This window comes from Leptonotus elevatus, chromosome 21 (genome assembly GCF_054856555.1).
Source record: "Leptonotus elevatus isolate MCC_2025b chromosome 21, RoL_Lele_1.0, whole genome shotgun sequence".
Lineage (NCBI taxonomy): Eukaryota > Metazoa > Chordata > Actinopteri > Syngnathiformes > Syngnathidae > Leptonotus > Leptonotus elevatus.
Genome location: NC_141259.1, coordinates 6,309,521 through 6,327,304, shown reverse-complemented (window position 1 = coordinate 6,327,304; position 17,784 = coordinate 6,309,521). Strand labels below are relative to the sequence as shown.

Sequence of the window (17,784 nt, the reverse complement as noted above, 5' to 3'; positions counted from 1 at the left end):
ATGAGTGACTCAGTGAGTCCTGAATTTGTTACGTTTCGTCTCTCGCCCTCATTTGGACTCGAAGAGGTGATGACCAGGATGTTACGGTGTGGTCACAGAGCAGCGTGGTGTCTGTCGGCGCGTGAAGTGGAGGACCCAAAATGCAGGGAGGGAGGAGAACCACAGCAGGAGTGCGGGCGAGACTGGCGTGCTTTATTTTAAAAACACTAACCAGGTACTGGTTAATGCTAACTAAACAACAAACTGAAAAGATACAAAAATCAAAATGACAGACATAACTCCGTTGGTGACCGTGACAAGCAGCAGTGATCCCACGCCAACTGATCACCACCCGGGAACTAAATACACCCACACTAATTGGGTAACTAGCCACACCTGGGGCCAGGCACAAGTGGCTGAGGGCCCGGATTGGTCAACCCGCGGAAGGGCTGTAACCCACTCAGGACCAATCGGGACCCTCAACCAAAACCAGATCTTCCCAGACATGGGATATTTAATATTGAAAGCCTGCAATAAGTAAAAAATGCTGCAGCAACACTCTTAAAAAAAAGATGATTAAAAATTAGCGGCGTCAGGCAATTACATTTTTAAATTGTAATTAATCACATGACTTCAATAGTTAATTCACAATTAATCACAAATTGTATATCTGTTCTAAATGTAAAATGAAAAAAATTCTAGGTTTTCATACTCTTGTTAACAAAAGTGGAAAAAAAAATGAATAGAAATAGTTAAAATTAATTTTCGACGTCTATAGCCGTCAATGGCAGTGAATGAGTTAAAAGCTATGCAGTAAACTTGGCCTGATTTATCCTGGCTTCCTTCCACATTACCAAAAGTGTCATGATTTGAGTTTGTTGATTTTGGGTTAGATATTGGTTCGTGTTTTTCCTTGTGTCCCTGTTGTCATTGTCTGTCTCGTCAAGTTTGATCATGTCCACCTGTGTTTGTCATCACGGTCTCGCCTCAGCCACGTGTGTCTTGTCCAGGTGTCTCTCGTTGTCTCGTTAGTATGTGTATTTAGTAAAAATTTGCGACGTCAGGCAACTAAAATTGTAGCAACAATTTGTCTACATTAAGGTAAATAAAGCTAATAAACAAAATTGTTTTCGTCTCTTCTCATTGCTGCTCCTTGTCAAGGTCCGATTGATCAACTGACCAATGATCCAAAAAAATATTGTTTTGGTTCTTATTGGGGGAAATTAGCACAATGCAGGGGCGGATCTTTTTCGTAGTAATTTTTGTGTGTACAAATCTTGACTTCAAATAATTTTATTATTTCTTATTGTTAGTTATATCTTTTATTTCCAAATTGTTCAAGAGAGACCACTAAATAAATGAAGTTCCAAAATAATAATAATCAGACAATGATGACGCAACACTATTATTTATGTTTTTCAAACCAGAAATGCTTTGTGCTGGTTGGGGGGTACTTGTCTGGAAAAAAATATTTCACAGCGGGTACATCACTGAAAAAAGGTTGAGAGCCACTGCTCTAGGTAGAATTTTGAGTGTGAACGTTTTCACTGACCTGTGACCCTACTGAGGAAAAGCCAAACAGAAAATGAGTGGATGAAATTCAAATGAAAGTTTAAAAAAAAAAGTGCATCTGCAGTTCATTTAACCAACTTGTCCTGGAATAACTTGAATATTTGATAAGACATCTCCCACACTGTATATACATCCCTCGTCCCAGCAGAGCCTTCAGGAAATATGTTTTTTAAACGGATTAAGATATTCAAATTGTGTATGGAATGTTTCTTCGATTCCTTTTATGTTTTTTTTTTCATAAGTCTGCAGCTTTTTAGTACTGACAACAAATATGAGAAGTGTTGAAGTTTGTATTCCACTGCAGAATGTAGACATATAGCTTCAGTGTGTGTTAATTTAATTTCCTGTTGTATGGTAATTAGGCTAGAAGTCAATTTAATATATATATATATATATTTTTTTTTTTTTTTAGCTCCAATATCTTCTAATTGACTGTCGATGACTAAATGTTTTCAGAAAAAAAGTAGTCATGTGTTTAAATCTGCTTATAAAACAGTCAAATGTACTCATCCCTCGAGCAAATCATGCTTTCCATCCGTCTTAAACATGCAAATCAGTTTGCGTCACCATCTGTTATCATGACTGCGATGCACGTTTGCGTAAGTATGAATAGAGAAACCTATTCCAACCTTTTCAGATGCCGTCGTTTCATGTCGGAGCCGGTTGGAGCGAATGCAGTCAGCCTACACACTTGAGAACAATGTAAAGCTCCAAGGACATGTTTCAAAAGCTTCAAGCCGGGGATGGGAAAAAATATATGTAACACACATACAGTATATGAAATGAAAGTATTCTATAGATCCAAATAATGATACAACCTGTGAGAAAAGGTGCAGGCAACAGCTGATGCTGAAGAGTGCGCATGTGTGTATTTTATTGTGATGAGCTGTCTGAGTTTGTTCTGTAGGCTGCACCTTAGTGTTCATGCAACGCTGATAGTCTCCAGGAAAACATGGGGGGGGGGGGGACTCAGGAGGGCAGGGGGGGGGGGGTGCTTCTTGATATTTACACACAGCAGCCACCGCCGTCTGGCAGCGATGATGACTCCCTCGTGGCTCCAAAAGACAGCAATAAACATTGAGAAAGCACAAGCGGCAGTGAGAAATAGACTGGCAAATGTGGAGTGCGGCGGAATTCAAAATACGGAAGACGTTATGAGATTTGCGGCCTGAAATAAGAAGAAAAAAAAAGTTTTCAGAAGAAATGATGTCGTCTGTGGGATTAGATGCCACAAATGACACTTTGGCTGTGAAAGATGTTGTTGTTGTTGTTAGTGTAGTTTGTTGTTGTAAATGAGTGACTAAGTGAAACGTGAGAAGATGATGTTGAGTGTGTTTAAATTGGTTTCAAGGTTGAGCACAATTGGTTCTGGGAAGCTAAACATTATGTGCCATATAATATAAATGTCCATTGTCATGGTGTTCCACAGGGTTCAATTGTGGGGCCCCTGCTGTTTTGGGAAGCTAAACATTATGTGCCATATAATATAAATGTCCACTGTCATGGTGTTCCACAGGGTTCAATTTTGGGGCCCCTGCTGTTTTGGGAAGCTAAACATTATGTGCCATATAATATAAATGTCCACTGTCATGGTGTTCTACAGGGTTACATTTTGGGGCCCCTGCTGTTTTCATTGTATTTGCTGCCCCTGGGTTTCATCTTAAAGGGGAAGTCAACCCAAACATTTTATTTTGACAATAATATGTTCTATGCAGCCCCACTGGACTAAATATGATATTCTGGTTAATATTGCATTGGTGGAATATGAGTTAAGGAGCAAAATTAAAAAAAAAAAAGTATCCAACTCAGGGAGCGGCCATTTTGCCGCTTGCTGTCAACTGAAGATGACATCACAGTTGCTCAGGGCTCAGGCGACCAATCACAGCTCACCTGTTTTCGAAAGCTGCGCTGTGATTGCTTGTTACCTGAGACCTGAGCAACTGTGATGTCATCTTCAGTCGACAGCAAGTGGCAAAATGGCTGCCCCCTGAGATGGATGAAAACAGCTTGATTTTGCTTCATAACTCATATTCCCAAAATTTAATATTATTCAGAATGTCATGTTTAGACTAGCGAGGTCACATGTAACACATTATTGTCAATAAATGTTTAAGGTGGACTTCCCCTTTAAGAAAACATGGTAGTTGCATCATCTAACCACCAAATAGGGTCTAAAACACACAACCAGTGTTGGTAATGTTACTTAATAAAAGTAATTAGTTATAGTTACTCATTGCTTGCAAAAAAAAAGTAACTGAGTTAGTAATTGAATTAGTTAACTGATTCACTGCCATTCACATCAAAAATTAATTTGAACTATTTCTATTAGTTTAACTTTTTTGTTTCCGCTTTTGTTAGCAAGTGTATGAAAACCTAGACATTTTTTTAATAATCTTTTTTTTAAAGAAATGAAAAGATTATTACAAATTAGGGGCGTCAGGCGATTCAAATTTTCAATTGTAATTAATCACATGACTTCAATAGTTAACTCACGATTAAGCACCAATTTTATATCTGTTCTAAATGTACTATAAAAAAATTCTAGGTTTTCATACTCTTGTTAACAAAAGTGGGGAAAAGTTTTAAACTAATATGAATAGTTCAAATGAATTTTTTACGTCTATAGCCGTCAATGGCAGTGAATGAGTTAATAAAAGTAACTATTTTCACTAGTTTAAAAAATGAGACTTATCATTAACTATTGATAACACATTTATTTATTTATACCAACGCTGAGCTACATTTCAAGATCCAGAAAAGTCAATCCCAAGTATTTGATTGCGAAGTACAATGCTGATGTCACCCGCCATCACTGGTCGTTCCGCCTCGGCCTGGCCAAGTCCGCCATGAAGCATTTTGCTGCCTATAAGCTTCAGTCTTGTGCAACAGCAGCAGCAGCAGCAGCAGCAGCAGGTGACCTGGCAGCAGATGGCCAAAGTGACCAGCACCCGAGCCACCCACCCACCCACACACAAACATTCTGCGTTCATGTGGTCTGTATCTTAATAGGCACGTTTTCGCTATATGACTAATACACGCAAACCGTTAGTGTTCTACGTGTTCTCGCTATGAGTAGAAGCTGAGATGAAACGGTTCATCAGTATGACGACACCCACAAGAGACACTCTTAACCCCACGTTCATTCACACTTATTAGCCAACAAGCAGGTGAGAAACAGCACCCTGCTGAATGCAGGTTATTTAAGTCCTGTGGCGGAAACAGCAACGGAACACACGTCGAACACCATGACATTGACATTTGATCGGTGTCGCTATTAATTGCCATGAACTCCTATGGAGAAAGCTGATTACAGTAAATAATAACAAAAACTACCCATGCATGATATGGTTTATGATGAGATTTATACTGCATTGAGTTTTTAAAGTATGTTATGTAAGATCTGCAGTGGGCTGGGGTCCAGTCCAGGGTAGACCCCACTTTGCCCCAAAAGTCAGCTGGGATAGGTTGCAGCTCATCTGTGACCCTAGTAAGGACAAGCACCATACAGTATTAAAAAAGAAAAAGAAAAAAAGACTGGATGTTACAAAAGATATTTCATTCAAATTGCGCGATTGATTCATTATATTAGTGATTACAATGTGAGTTAAATTTTTTATATGTTGTTTACACTGTTTCAGGCTAAACTGGCATTTGTAGATTAAACAGGGATGTTTGATTTTCTCAGTACTTCACCAATAACCACACATTACATTAAATAAATAAAAAAGACAGGTAATTTTAAAGACTAATCTTTTTATGCAAATATAGTATTTTTCCTTATTGCATGAAATTAACGGCAATTTTCTATTCTTGTGATTTCTAGATTGGACTGGACTGTTTTGTTGTTGTTGTTGTTAAATAGCGGTTTATCTACATCATATGGTGCCCAGAGCGCTTTACAATGCCTCAAATTCACACACAGCAGTGGATCGGCTGCCAGGTCCACTGGGAGCAAATCAGGATTCAGTGTCTTGCTCAAGGACACTTCGTCATGGTCACTAGGGGTGATGATCGAACCCACATCCGCACGGATGGGAGATGATCACTCTACCACTGAGCCATGTGTGCTTGTGTGTGATTGTAAAACGGCCACGAGATACCAGTATCCGAGTCCATCGAGTATCGATACCTTGAGATAAGGCTGGGTATCGGCCCAGTACTGATACCTGATAACAAAGAATCTTCTGTACCGTATTGAATGAATGCCACTACATTTGAATAAGCAACATATTTTTTTTATTATATACTATGAACATATTTTACATTATGGTACAATACAAAATATACAGGGGAATGCTAAACAGGCCTGAGCTGTTTTCAATTTAGGCCACAGTGGTTGTACCATAGCATAAGACAACAATATTGACTGTACACACTCTAAAAAGAGAATAGTTGAACCAAATTCATGCAATGAATTGAGTTAAATCAATCTAACTTAACTCATTCACTGCCATTGACGGCTATAAACGTCAAAAATTAATTTGAACAATTTCTATTAGTTTAACATTTGTTTTCACTTTTTTCAACATGAGTATGAAAATGTACATTTAGAACAGATATAAAATGTGTGATTAATCGTGAGTTACCTCGTGAAGTCATGTGATTAATTGCAATTAAAAATTGTAATCGCCTGACGAGATGATTATTAAGAATTAGGGGCGCCAGGCGATTTTAATCGCATGACTTTAATGGTCACAATAAATCACAACTTTTATATCTGTTCTAAATGTACAATTAAAAAAATCTAGGTTCTCATACTCTTAACAAAAGTAGACACAAATGTTAAACTAATAAAAATAGTTTAAATGATTTTTTGACGTCTATAACCGTCAATGGCAGTGAATGAGTTTACTTGAATGAATTATGAGGTCATTAAGTTGAATTCATTAAGTTCATTCAACTCAGCAATTCAAGTAAGTTGTTTCAACTATTCACTTTTTAGAGTGCAGTAAACACAGCATACAGTGCATCTTTGGTTCAATAACATGGAACCCACACTTGAGTCCGCGACACGAGAACACGCTCAACAGAGTGACTTCTTGTTGATTCCTTGGAGAGAGAAAAAAGATCACGTTTGAAGGACACCTGCTAATTGGTATGTAAAATCCATTTTGCTTCGGTTGGTTATGAAGCATCACACCACACAGCCTTTTTTAGCGCATCACGTGAAAATGGGAGGACAGAAATTGGATGATGGGGAAGGAAAGAGTGTGAGAAAGAGGATGCAGCCAGAGAGATGGTGTTGTGATTGGATCGCGGATACCCTTGAGCTAACCTCATGAGCAAAAAATAAATAAATCGGGGGGGGGGGGGGGGGGGGTTCCTGCACTTGTAAATGACTACGCCGTCATAGTTGATTTGGGCAGAGGAGCAGAGTGGGAGGTGGATTACCACAGTCTGCCATTAGAGAAGCCCACTCTCGGTCTCCCGAGAGGATCTCTTTCTTCACGGTCTACTAGACAGAGGGAACATTTGGACTTTCCGGAATCTGCAGGAAGCAAAGCAAAGAACATTTAACGAGTTCCTTCTAGACGTCATCATTCTGGAAATTTGAAGTGGCTAACTAGAGAACGTGTGACTTGGTTAAAGGACACTTTGTGAATCAGATCATCATTGCCAAACTGAAGGTGACCACCCACAAATAAGGAAGGCTCCCATCTAGTGGTCACTTGTGGACTTACAGCTGTGTCCAGAAGTAGTGATTAACTCATTCATCGCCATTGACGTCTATAGACGTCAAAAATTCATTTGATTAGTTTAACATTTTTTTCCGCTTTTGTTAACAAGAGTGTGAAAAAATAAAAACAAAATATTGCACATTTAGAACAGATATAAAAATGTTGTGAAGTCACGCAATTAATTACATAACAAATTTAATCGCCTACGCCCCTCATTTTTAATCATCTTTTCTTCTTTAAAAATGTAATTTAAAAAAGAAAATATATAAAATTAATCCCATGACTTTACTAATTAACTCACGATTAATCACAAATTTTATATGTTCTAAATGTACAATAAAAAAATGTAGATTTTCATACTCTTGTTAGCAAAAGTGGGAAAATTAATAGAAGTAGTTGAAATTAATTTTTGACGTCTATAGCCGTCAATGGCAGTGAATGAGTTAATAACGAGCTTAACGTAAATATGCACATAACGTGACGGTGTGTCTGCCTTAATCATTCCCAAATAGAAAATCAATTTCTAATAACGAGGGACTAGCATATTCAAGAAAAAAAATGTTGCTCTTCAAACTGAGTTAGTGGCACAAACGCCTGGGGCCTCACACACGGTGAGGTCACGACGCCCTGAGGTGTGTTTCCACAGGCGGCGCCCATCTGTTCATCAAATAAAGTCTCTGACTTCTGACTAACAAGTGGCTCTGCCTCAATGTCACCTCTGGACTGTGCGATGATGCGTGTGCGGAATAATCTACAATATCTTATGTGGATCACGCGGGTTTCCCTTGCCATGAACAAATAGCTCAAATAGGAGAGAAAAAAAAGTTTTCAAAATGTCATGTGGAGGTGTATGGAAGCTGGTATTTGTGGAATAAGAAGGGGGGGGGGTGTATAAAATGTAGTTAAATACCAACTTGAAAGGGAAAAAATGGCTTTTACTATTAACTTTAAATATAAATATTCCAGGAGTTTATTAATGGTAATTTGCTGTGATGAATATGGAGGGGGGTGGACTGAAAGTTTTTCTTTAAAAATCACTTAAATGTAGCTGGGAAAATAATCTATTGTATTGAAATAAACAAACAAAAATCCTATAAATTAAAAAGTGCTAATCAGATTTTGGGGAAAACATTTTATAAGCAAAATATAGATCTTTAATATTATACAGGTAGATAAGATTGGATGAACTGTACAATTAAAACATTCCTTAACTAAACTTCAAATGGAAAGTCAACCTTTTTTCTTTTTTTTTGCATTCTATGCAGCCCCACTAGTCTAAAGCACAGTATTCTGATAAATATTGCGTTTGTGGAATATGAATTCCTCCACTAAATCAATTTGACATCACAGTTGCTCACTTTGCAATGACCAATCACGGCTCGGCTTGCGAACGTCACTTAACCAAAAGCGGAAAACAAGGTGAGTCGTGATTGGTCATTACCTGAGCCCGAAGGTACTGTGATGTCATTTTGATATGACAGTAAGTGACAAAATGGCCGCCCCGAGATGGATTATAAACAGAGGGATTTTGCAGCTTAATTCATATTCCACAAAGGTAATATTAATCAGAATGCCGTGTTTAGACTAGTGGGGCTGCATAGAGCAAATTATTGTAGAAATAAATAAATCAAATATTGATGGGGTTGACTCCATTTAAATCCAGTATTGCCCTTCATATGTACCTCATATTGAAAAGTATTGGACGACACAGGTTTGCATAATGTGTGCGAATGTATATCGAGTGTGAAGGGTAGAAAAGCAGGGAGGGTATCACGACAGACAGACCAGCTAAACAAATGTACAATGAGTCATTATTTTTAGATTGTTGCCTTGTTGTCAATATTGCAAAGCACATAAATAACAAAATGGCTGCAACCAGTCAAAGGGTTGATTTCCTCCGCCATCAGACTGTGTGGTGCGCTCTCCCCGACAGGCCCGTAATACCTCCAAATAAGATAAAGCCTCGCGCCAATGGGCTTGTGCCAGCGATAAGCAAGAGGATCACAAACGGCCGACACAAGCGAAAACACGAGCGTCCGCGCCGGCGATAAAGAATGCGAGCAGCCGGAGGAAAATGGGAACAAGAGCCATCAATCGGTGGCGCCCGTGCGCAGACGCCGTCTTTATCTTATATCTTCTGTATGAGTGCAAGTGCGGCGATTGCAATCAAAGAGCGGCTTTTCAGAGGTGGCGGCTGCGCCGCTGTGGGCCATCAGGTCATCAATAACCACCGGCATTAGTGGAGCAAAACACACGCGCAAGGTCAAAACGGCTGAAATGTCTTTAAAGTGAGAAGAGGATGTGAAACGGAGAACAAACAACTTTTTTCCTTTTCTTTTTTTTTACAGTGTGGGTCCTTACCAACTTTGGTTGTCTCCATTCCCACGGGAGGCGGAAGGAGTGCAAGTGTTGTGAATGGATGGATGAGTGCATGAATGGAAGAGTCGCTGCTTTTTGACATGTCCGCATGGGCCAAGCAGGCAGGTAGAAACAGGTGGGATTTGGCCAGGGGTGACGGTGGCTAGTTGGGCCGGGATATTATGGATGGCGAGGCGTCTGGCGTGCCCCGCTGACAAGCAAGCTGCTATTTGTAGATGGCGGAGTTACTTAGCCAAGGCAAGCCAAGCAGAAAAGGATGGGGATGACTTTTGCGTCAGTAGTGTTCAGCAGCCCTTTTGGATTTCTCCCAAAGGCCTCTGGATGGGTAACAACAACAAGGCTCTGATGAATCGAAACTCTTTGATTTAACTTGTGTCCTTTTGTCACACTCTTCTTCATTGGTCCGCTCACTCTTCTACATATGTGGATGGAAACCAGCCAATCTGAGGGGAGGAAAGGTGGGGTGTTAGCAGAAGCACTGGCCGACATTGACTACATTTTACAGGCGTGGGCCAACTTCAAAGTAAAAGTGAACTAAGGTTATTTGCGCTGCCATTAATGTATTACTGTATTTGATCAACTTTATTTTGAAGTTAGGCTTAGCGTGTTACGTTGAGTATGTTTCAGCCTCCTTGACATGTCAGAATGGTATCGACTGTGAATGCTCACTGAGGTTTTTTCTTAATTGTTTTTTTCCACGGATCGGGCCTGATCCGAACCGACCACGGATCAATGATGATCCATTGCACCACTTGTGTGTACAATTTTCCGAGAGCAGTGGTGGTTTGGAGCATGTGCGACCTGTGGCCACATTCAAACCTATGACCGCCCCAAAAAAAAAGATGACCGATCCCTGATTCGATCAGAAGATGGAGCAATATATCTATTTTAAATAACTTTTATATTTACGCTACAGTCGACAGCCGTCATTCGCCGATCACCAATTTTGTATAAAATGCCAATTATCGTCCGATCGCAATCCAGTCGATCAGATCAGTGTAAAGTTTAAATTCCATTATCCCCATTCATGACATTTAAACAATTAACTCATTCACTCCCAGCCATTTTCACTGAAGCAACTCCCTTCGCTCCCGGCTGTTTTATTGGATTTTGACAGATTTTGCAAGGCCCACAGAATATTGTGTTCTATTGCTATAAAAACATGGAACCTACCAAAATACAGATTAGGGCCTCTTCTTTCATCAGGAATAAAAAGTATATTTGTATCTGTTTCCGTTTTGTAGCAATTAGAATAAGTTTCATCATTATTCACAAACCTGTATTAACTCATTCACTGCCATTGACGAAAATTCATTTGAACTATTTCTATTAGTTTAACATTTTTTTCCACTTTTGTTAACAAGAGTATGAAAACCTAGACTTTAAAAAAAAAATACAGATATAAAATGTGTGATTAATCGTGAGTTAACTATTGAAGTCATGCGATTAATTACAATAAAAAAATAATAATTGCCTGACGCGATTTAAACATTATAAAAAATTTGAACATCAGGAGATAACATTTTTTAATCGTAATTAATCGCATGACTTTACTAGTTAACTCACAATTAATCACAAATTTTATATCTGTTCTAAATGTACAATAAAAAATATAGGTTTTCATACTCTTGTTAACAAAAGTAGAAACATTTTTAAACTAATAGAAATAGTTCAAATGAATTTTTGACGTCTATAGCCGTCAATGGCAGAGAATGAATTAAAATAAAAGCTTTTTGCAAAATGACCCTGACTGATCTTTTATACTCTGCTGCCACCTGCTGGCCAGTTTTGTAATGACTACAATTTATCCAAGCATTCTCTTCAGTTCAGAGGCTGCATCAAAGCATTTTGTATGCTCTAGCATTAAAAAACATATAAATACGTCTTTGGGAGCATGGTTATATTTAAAATAGAACGTATTTATACATTTTTGGGAGCAAATGAGTTAAGAACATGTAATTTTCTTGAAATATTCGACTTTTGGACACATCAATGGTGCTGAAGTCTAAGAGACATTACCTTCCACCCACAGCGAACATCTGATTTAACAATTTTTCGTCAAGGATGTGTATCTATGGCACTTACCCTCCCATTGACTTCGCCCCTCCACCACCCGTTGGCTCCAGTCTTGGTGTAAATCTTCACCACGTCGCCTTCCTGCAGCGAGAGCTCTCGCATGTCACGCGAACTGAAATCGTACCGTGCAATGGCCACACCGATCACTTTCGGAGTCAACACTGGGGAAAAAGACAAACAGATACATATCATCAGAATTATTCGTGAAATAATGTAGGTTTTGTGCAAAAATAAAGCTTATATCTCCTGCCACCTGTTTATTCATTACATTTCTGATCTTTTTGGAGCCAATTTTACATGAGAGAAATCTCACAGGAAAGAAAATGTCACCAAAAGTATGATAAATGAAATGATGACGATGTCATCTCAATTTACTTGAAGATTAACTCGCTCAGTGTTAAATATGAGCCTGACATACTAGCAGGGAGCCATTATTTATTTTGTAAGAATGACAACGGGTTAACTGTACCTTCTGCTATCAAATGTATGAAATAATTCTACACCTGTCACTATATGTCACTAGCATAGACAGATGAACAAAGACATATTTGAAATTAGTAAACAATTTCCAGACAAATTGCAAATTTTGCTGATCTGTTGGCATTTGCACAACCATTTGCAGGATGAGACACACATGTGGCGCAGGTTAGCTAGTTAGTGCTATTCCATCCGGCCCGTCTGACCTGCTGGCTTTCACGCGCCCCCAGAGAGTGAAAGTTGGCTGGAGTTGAGTGAGGCTGGCATGCGGAAATGGAATGTCAGACCTTTACAACTAAGGCCAAGGGGATAGAATATCTGACGTAGAGGTGTTCTGTGTGTTTGGACGCTTCCACCTTTCAGTCTGACAGGTGCTCACATTGGGCGAAGTCATCTGCGTACTGAGGATTGAGACATGCTCAGGGCTGGATTAATGGACAGCACTTTTTTTCTTCAGAATTATAGCAAGTGTTTTGTTTAGAAGAGTGGAAGCGTAACAAAGACCTTACATTCTTCCATTTTTGAAAGTCAGATGTCTCAATACTTTTGGCCATATAATGTTCATATGTAAAAATTAGGGGTGTTAGACAATTTAAAAAATTATATCGTAATTAATCGCATGACTTCAAGTTAACTCACGATTAATCGCAAATGTTATATTTGTTCTAAATGTACAAAAAAATAATTTTTTCTAAGTTTTCATACTCTTGTTAACATTAAAGTGGAAAAACAATGTTAAACTAATATAAATATGGATGCATATTTTAGTCATTGATACAGCAATTTTATAGTAATTAATTAAAAAAATGTTAAAATTAAAAAGATGTACTGTGCTGTAAAAAACGATTGTGATATTGATTTGTGTTGGTCATTTTTCTGCCACTAGATGGCATAATTGCATTTGTAAGACGGTGACAGCATTTTTCTTTTCATATTAAGAGCTATCAAATCTTTAACATGACGTCACTTGTGAAAGTCTGCACATCTATAAAATTGTAAAAAACAACTTGACCCCAGTTTGACCCCAGTTTCCACAAATATATGCATTATTATTAAATTTATTACTGCTAAATTTTGACGTGGATGTGTCTGCTACGTTGCGACTGTAATTCCCCCAGTACAGGCTTTCTAAGGGGCGGTCATTAATCGTTCATTAAAAACATTAGTAATATTAAAGGAACTTTAAATTAACTCAAAATGTATGCACTAATTTTGACACTAGTAGTAAAAATAAATAAATAAATAGGCACACTCATGATGACACCCAAAAAAATTGGGCAATTCGTTCCAAAGACATAACGTTGGACGGACAGGCAGACAAACAGAAAGAGAAGTGATACCTGTACCTGACCAGAAGGGGGCAGAGGAAGGAGGTACAAAGCTGTAGCCGGCAGGGGTTACAAAAGAGAGGCCGCAGAGCAATGGGGCTATGGCGGGGCGAGCCAAGCAGGAAGCGGCGGGATGCAAGAGGGAAGAGAGCAGGGATGTGGAGATGGAAGAGAGAAAGAAAGAGAGAAGCAAAGAAAACTGTTTTCAGAGTTAACAAAACAACGCAGCTGCGGGTACGGAAATCTCAACAAGTCACAGATGTGAAGTTTAGGACTCTTTTGACATTCATCTCATTTTCACAAGACCTGGAGGGGGCCCCATTTGGTGTTCTGCGGTCATAAAACTACAAGGATTGTCCTTAGTCATTTAAAGGTCAGTCATTCCAAAATTGCTGATACGAAAGAAGCACCCCTGAAATGCAGAGCGACACATTTTGTTTCAATCCGTCTGGATCCTTAAAAGGGACTGACATAACATTTACATCCATTTCTACTTCAGCTAAAATATAATTAGAACTGTTTCACATTTTACAAAGGAATCCCTGGTAAGACAAGTTTTACAGTCTTTTTTTTTTTTTAAACCCTTATTCCCTTTTTTGTGTCATTGTGGAAGCTTGCAATGACAACAGAGTAAATTTCTCTACTTCAAAAAGACCAACAGTGTCTTTATCTTACAAACACGAGAAATAAACAAATCCGAGGCCCGGTGCATTTGTATTTCTATCTGTCTTCCACTATTCACAAAAGAAGATACAAACGCGGATCCAATTGCAAAGGTGCTCTGCTGTTGTTGTTGTTGTTGTTTTTAATGCGGGGGGGTGATAAGAACGTCAACATAGGAAATACATGCTGTTAGGATTAAGTGTAAAAAGATGTCATCAGCTGCAATATTAGGTACACCTGCTCAATCTGAACTCCATTAAAGAGGATTTGGTATCAACTCATTTGCTCCCAAAAACTTATTAAAAACGTTCTATTTTAAATATTGCCATTGTCCCAAAAACGTATGTATAAGTTTTCTTTATGCTAGAGCATAGAGAAGGCTTTGGCGACCTAAAGAGGTCGCTTAAAGCAATGGTAGTTATTACAAGAACGGCCAGCAGGTAGCAGCAGAGTATAAGAGATCAGCCAGGGCCATGTTGCAACAAGCTCTTTTCCCCAGTGTTTTCAACAGATTTGTGAATAATGATGAAACATAGCTATATTCTAATGCTAATTGCTGCAAAACGGAAACAGATACAATTATACTTTTTTTCTTAATGAAAGAAGAGACTCTTTCTTTTGGCAGGCTCCATAATTTTATAGCAATAGAACACAATATTCTGAGGGCTTTGCAAAATCAGTCAAAATCCAGTAAAACAGCCGGGAGCGAAGGGGGTTGCTTCAGTGAAAATGGCTGGGAGTGAATGAGTTAATAACAAATGTATGGTTTTATACAAGTTGATTAAGTCCTCCTCGGAAGTAGTCGGTGTTCTCCTGCGGCACTTTGATGCATGGTCACATCGCAGTCACATTCTATTGACATTTTATATTATTCAATTAACCTAACATTCATGTTTTTTGGGATGTTGAAGTTTCCGGAGAAAATGCACACAAGCACAGGGTGAAAAGACAAACACCACACAGAAAGGCCTGAGTCGAGATTTGAACCAGAATATTTCTCTCATTTCTCTTGTATAAACACATACACCTACACCTTTTACAAAAGCAGTGTGTACTCAGATTTGATGATCAGTAACTCGTTATCACATTTTTTATGGGGTTGCAAAGGTAAAAAATATGCACTGCATCATACTGACATATGTCCCTAATATTTTGCTTTCCTCATTTAGCCACACGAGGAGGGTCTTTATCATCTGTATTTTACGATAAAGCTCTTAAATCAGATCTCATTAAATGGTATGAGGGTACCCAATGAGGTGCCTGACAAGTGCATACTAAAAGTAATTGTGCAAAAACGTAGCATGACAACTACAAGTACAAGTCAATTGTTTTTTCATCATGATTGAGGAGTCAACATTTGTCCTCACTAATGGCAGACAAATGACTGCGCTTTATGAGAAACATGCTGTTCTGAACAATACTTGCTGGCGAGTTAACTGGCCCGCATTATTGGTATGCTGTAAAGGGAGATGAGGCGGTGAGCTCTGCTGTTTTTTTGACATAAGTACTAATCAGCCCGCTGAGAGAAAGCTCAGCAGCCTCTGACGGCATCCAGGTACAAGGCCGTCTACTTCAAACAGACACCAAAAGCACCACCTGAATCCAATGTGCTTAGTTTTGGCTCGGCCCTTCTTTTTTTCTTCTTCTTTTTTTTTTTAAACAACACCAGAATATGCAGTTGACTTTGTGAGCGGTTAAAAACACACAAACGCACGGAGATGGAATCTAATCAGTAATCCAAGGTTTGAGATGAGACCCTTCCACGAGAACATTAATTAGTATTTTAGGTTTTATGCACGGCTTGAAAAAAGTCACAATCAACATGAAGGAGCAAACTAAGAAAGTGTGCACAACGGGAAAAGATTAAAGTGGGAAGTGTGGAATTATTTTGAAAAGCATGTTGAACGACACGGCTAACCAATCTGTTAACAATGGCATTGCCAACAATGTGACCATCAGCATGCTGTCTCTAGTCAGAAGTGATCAACTGGCTTGAGAATAAAATGTTAACACGAGTTACAGATGTTGTTTTAACAAGCAATTGATGGGCACTGTTGTCTTTTCTTTCTTTTTTTTCTGCCGTTGCTTGAAAGACTCAGCTTGGAAGCAGCACCGTGTGGGGTGAAACTAGACTTTTGAATGGATGAACTACACAGCGCACTTTTCGAAGAAGGCAGACAGTCAATTGTGAATCTTTAATAGATGCTTGATGTTTTTTCTTTCAGCCTTGTTCCCACCTGGCATTGTCTGCCACAGCAATATAGATAAAGAAAAAAGGTTTACTTCTCCTCAAATAGATTCAAGCGTGAGAAATAAAAATGCAAACAACTCACAAGGAATTTTTAGCTTACCTAAGTAAAGTAAAACAAAACCCTACATATTTTTTTTTCTACGTTTATAATTTTAGACTCCCAGTACATGTGCCCTGTAATTGGCAGGTGGGATAGGCTCCAGCTCCCCTACGACCCTAATAACGACAAGTGGTAAGAGCACTAAATGCTGGAGGGGGCCACAAAGGACCACATATACTTCCCAACCAGATGTATGACAAAAATGCTATTTTAGATATTGAATGGACAAAATATGTTCTTTAATATAGTTCATTTTTCAAAATGCTAAAGGTTTTGAAGCAAACAGCAAATTACTTTTACAATTTAACTCATTCAAACCCAAAAATGTGTAAAAACGTTTTTCAATACTTTGTCCTTCACTCCCCAAAACATATTTACTCTTTTTTCTTTTTTTTCTTTTTTATGTTTTTTAATGCAAGAGCATACAGAAAGCTTTGATGCAGCTTCTGACATGAATAGATGGCTTAAAGCAATGGTAGTTATAAAAAAAAAAACATAAACGGTCAGCAGGTGGCAGCAGAGTATAAGAGATCAGCCAGAGCCATGTTGCAAAAAGCCCTTTTTGTCAGTGTTTTCACCAGGAATGTGAATATTGATTAAACTTAACTGTATTCTAATGCTATTTGCTGCAAAACGGAAACAGATACAAATATACTTTTATTTCCTGATGAAAGAAGAGACTCTTCTTTTGGAAGGTTCCATGTTTTTATAGCAATAGAACACAATATTTTGTGGGCCTTGCAAAATGAGTCAAAATCCAGTAAAACAGCCGGGAGCGAAGGTGGTTGCTTCAATGAAATGGCTGGGAGTGAATGAGTTAAGGATGGTACAAAGCGGCTAAACAACAAACCAACATTAAGTGCAAGAACTCATTTTGGGCATTTTTTTTTCTTTACTGGATTGTACCCTTTTTACACTCGCTTTCCAAGAAAAATATTTATTGAATCTTTATCAGCAATTTTTGAAGAATTTATCTGCGGGCCGAATATGTTAAAAAACAAACAAAAAAACTTCATGTTGAGATCTGATGCCTCTTCGTAATGAAGGATTGAGTTACGGTGCCCGGGATATTTATTATTTATTATTATATTATTACAGTGCTTGTAATTCATACTATTATACTCATATTCATACTCATACTACTCATAAAAGACCCAAATATTTAGCTTTCAGAAGATATTCCAGATGAACTTAAAATATACTATAATAACTTTGTCAAGTGAACTTTGACCTTTTGAAACTTTTGAATACATTGCCAAATATTCAGTAGTTCGGTACTTT

General features: G+C 38.4%; 1 protein-coding gene across 3 annotated transcripts in view; it reads right to left on the bottom strand.

The window, feature by feature from the left end:
* Positions 1–5,770: 5,770 nt before the first annotated feature.
* Positions 5,771–17,784, bottom strand: part of vav3a (vav guanine nucleotide exchange factor 3a) — an 80,269-nt gene continuing 68,255 nt past the window's right edge. The window contains exons 26-29 of one of the 3 annotated variants that reach the window (XR_015092073.1): positions 13,508–13,588; positions 11,694–11,845; positions 9,591–10,051; positions 5,771–7,039 (exon numbers count right to left, since the gene is read on the bottom strand). Coding sequence is in view for 2 of the 3 variants with exons in the window: in XM_086066015.1 (XP_085922141.1) it covers positions 10,016–10,051; positions 11,694–11,845; positions 13,508–13,588 (269 nt within the window). In the remaining variant the exon portion in view is untranslated. Of the gene's footprint in view, positions 10,052–11,693; positions 11,846–13,507; positions 13,589–17,784 lie in introns of all 3 variants that reach the window. The other 2 variants (XM_086066015.1, XM_086066016.1) reach the window with 2 other exon arrangements.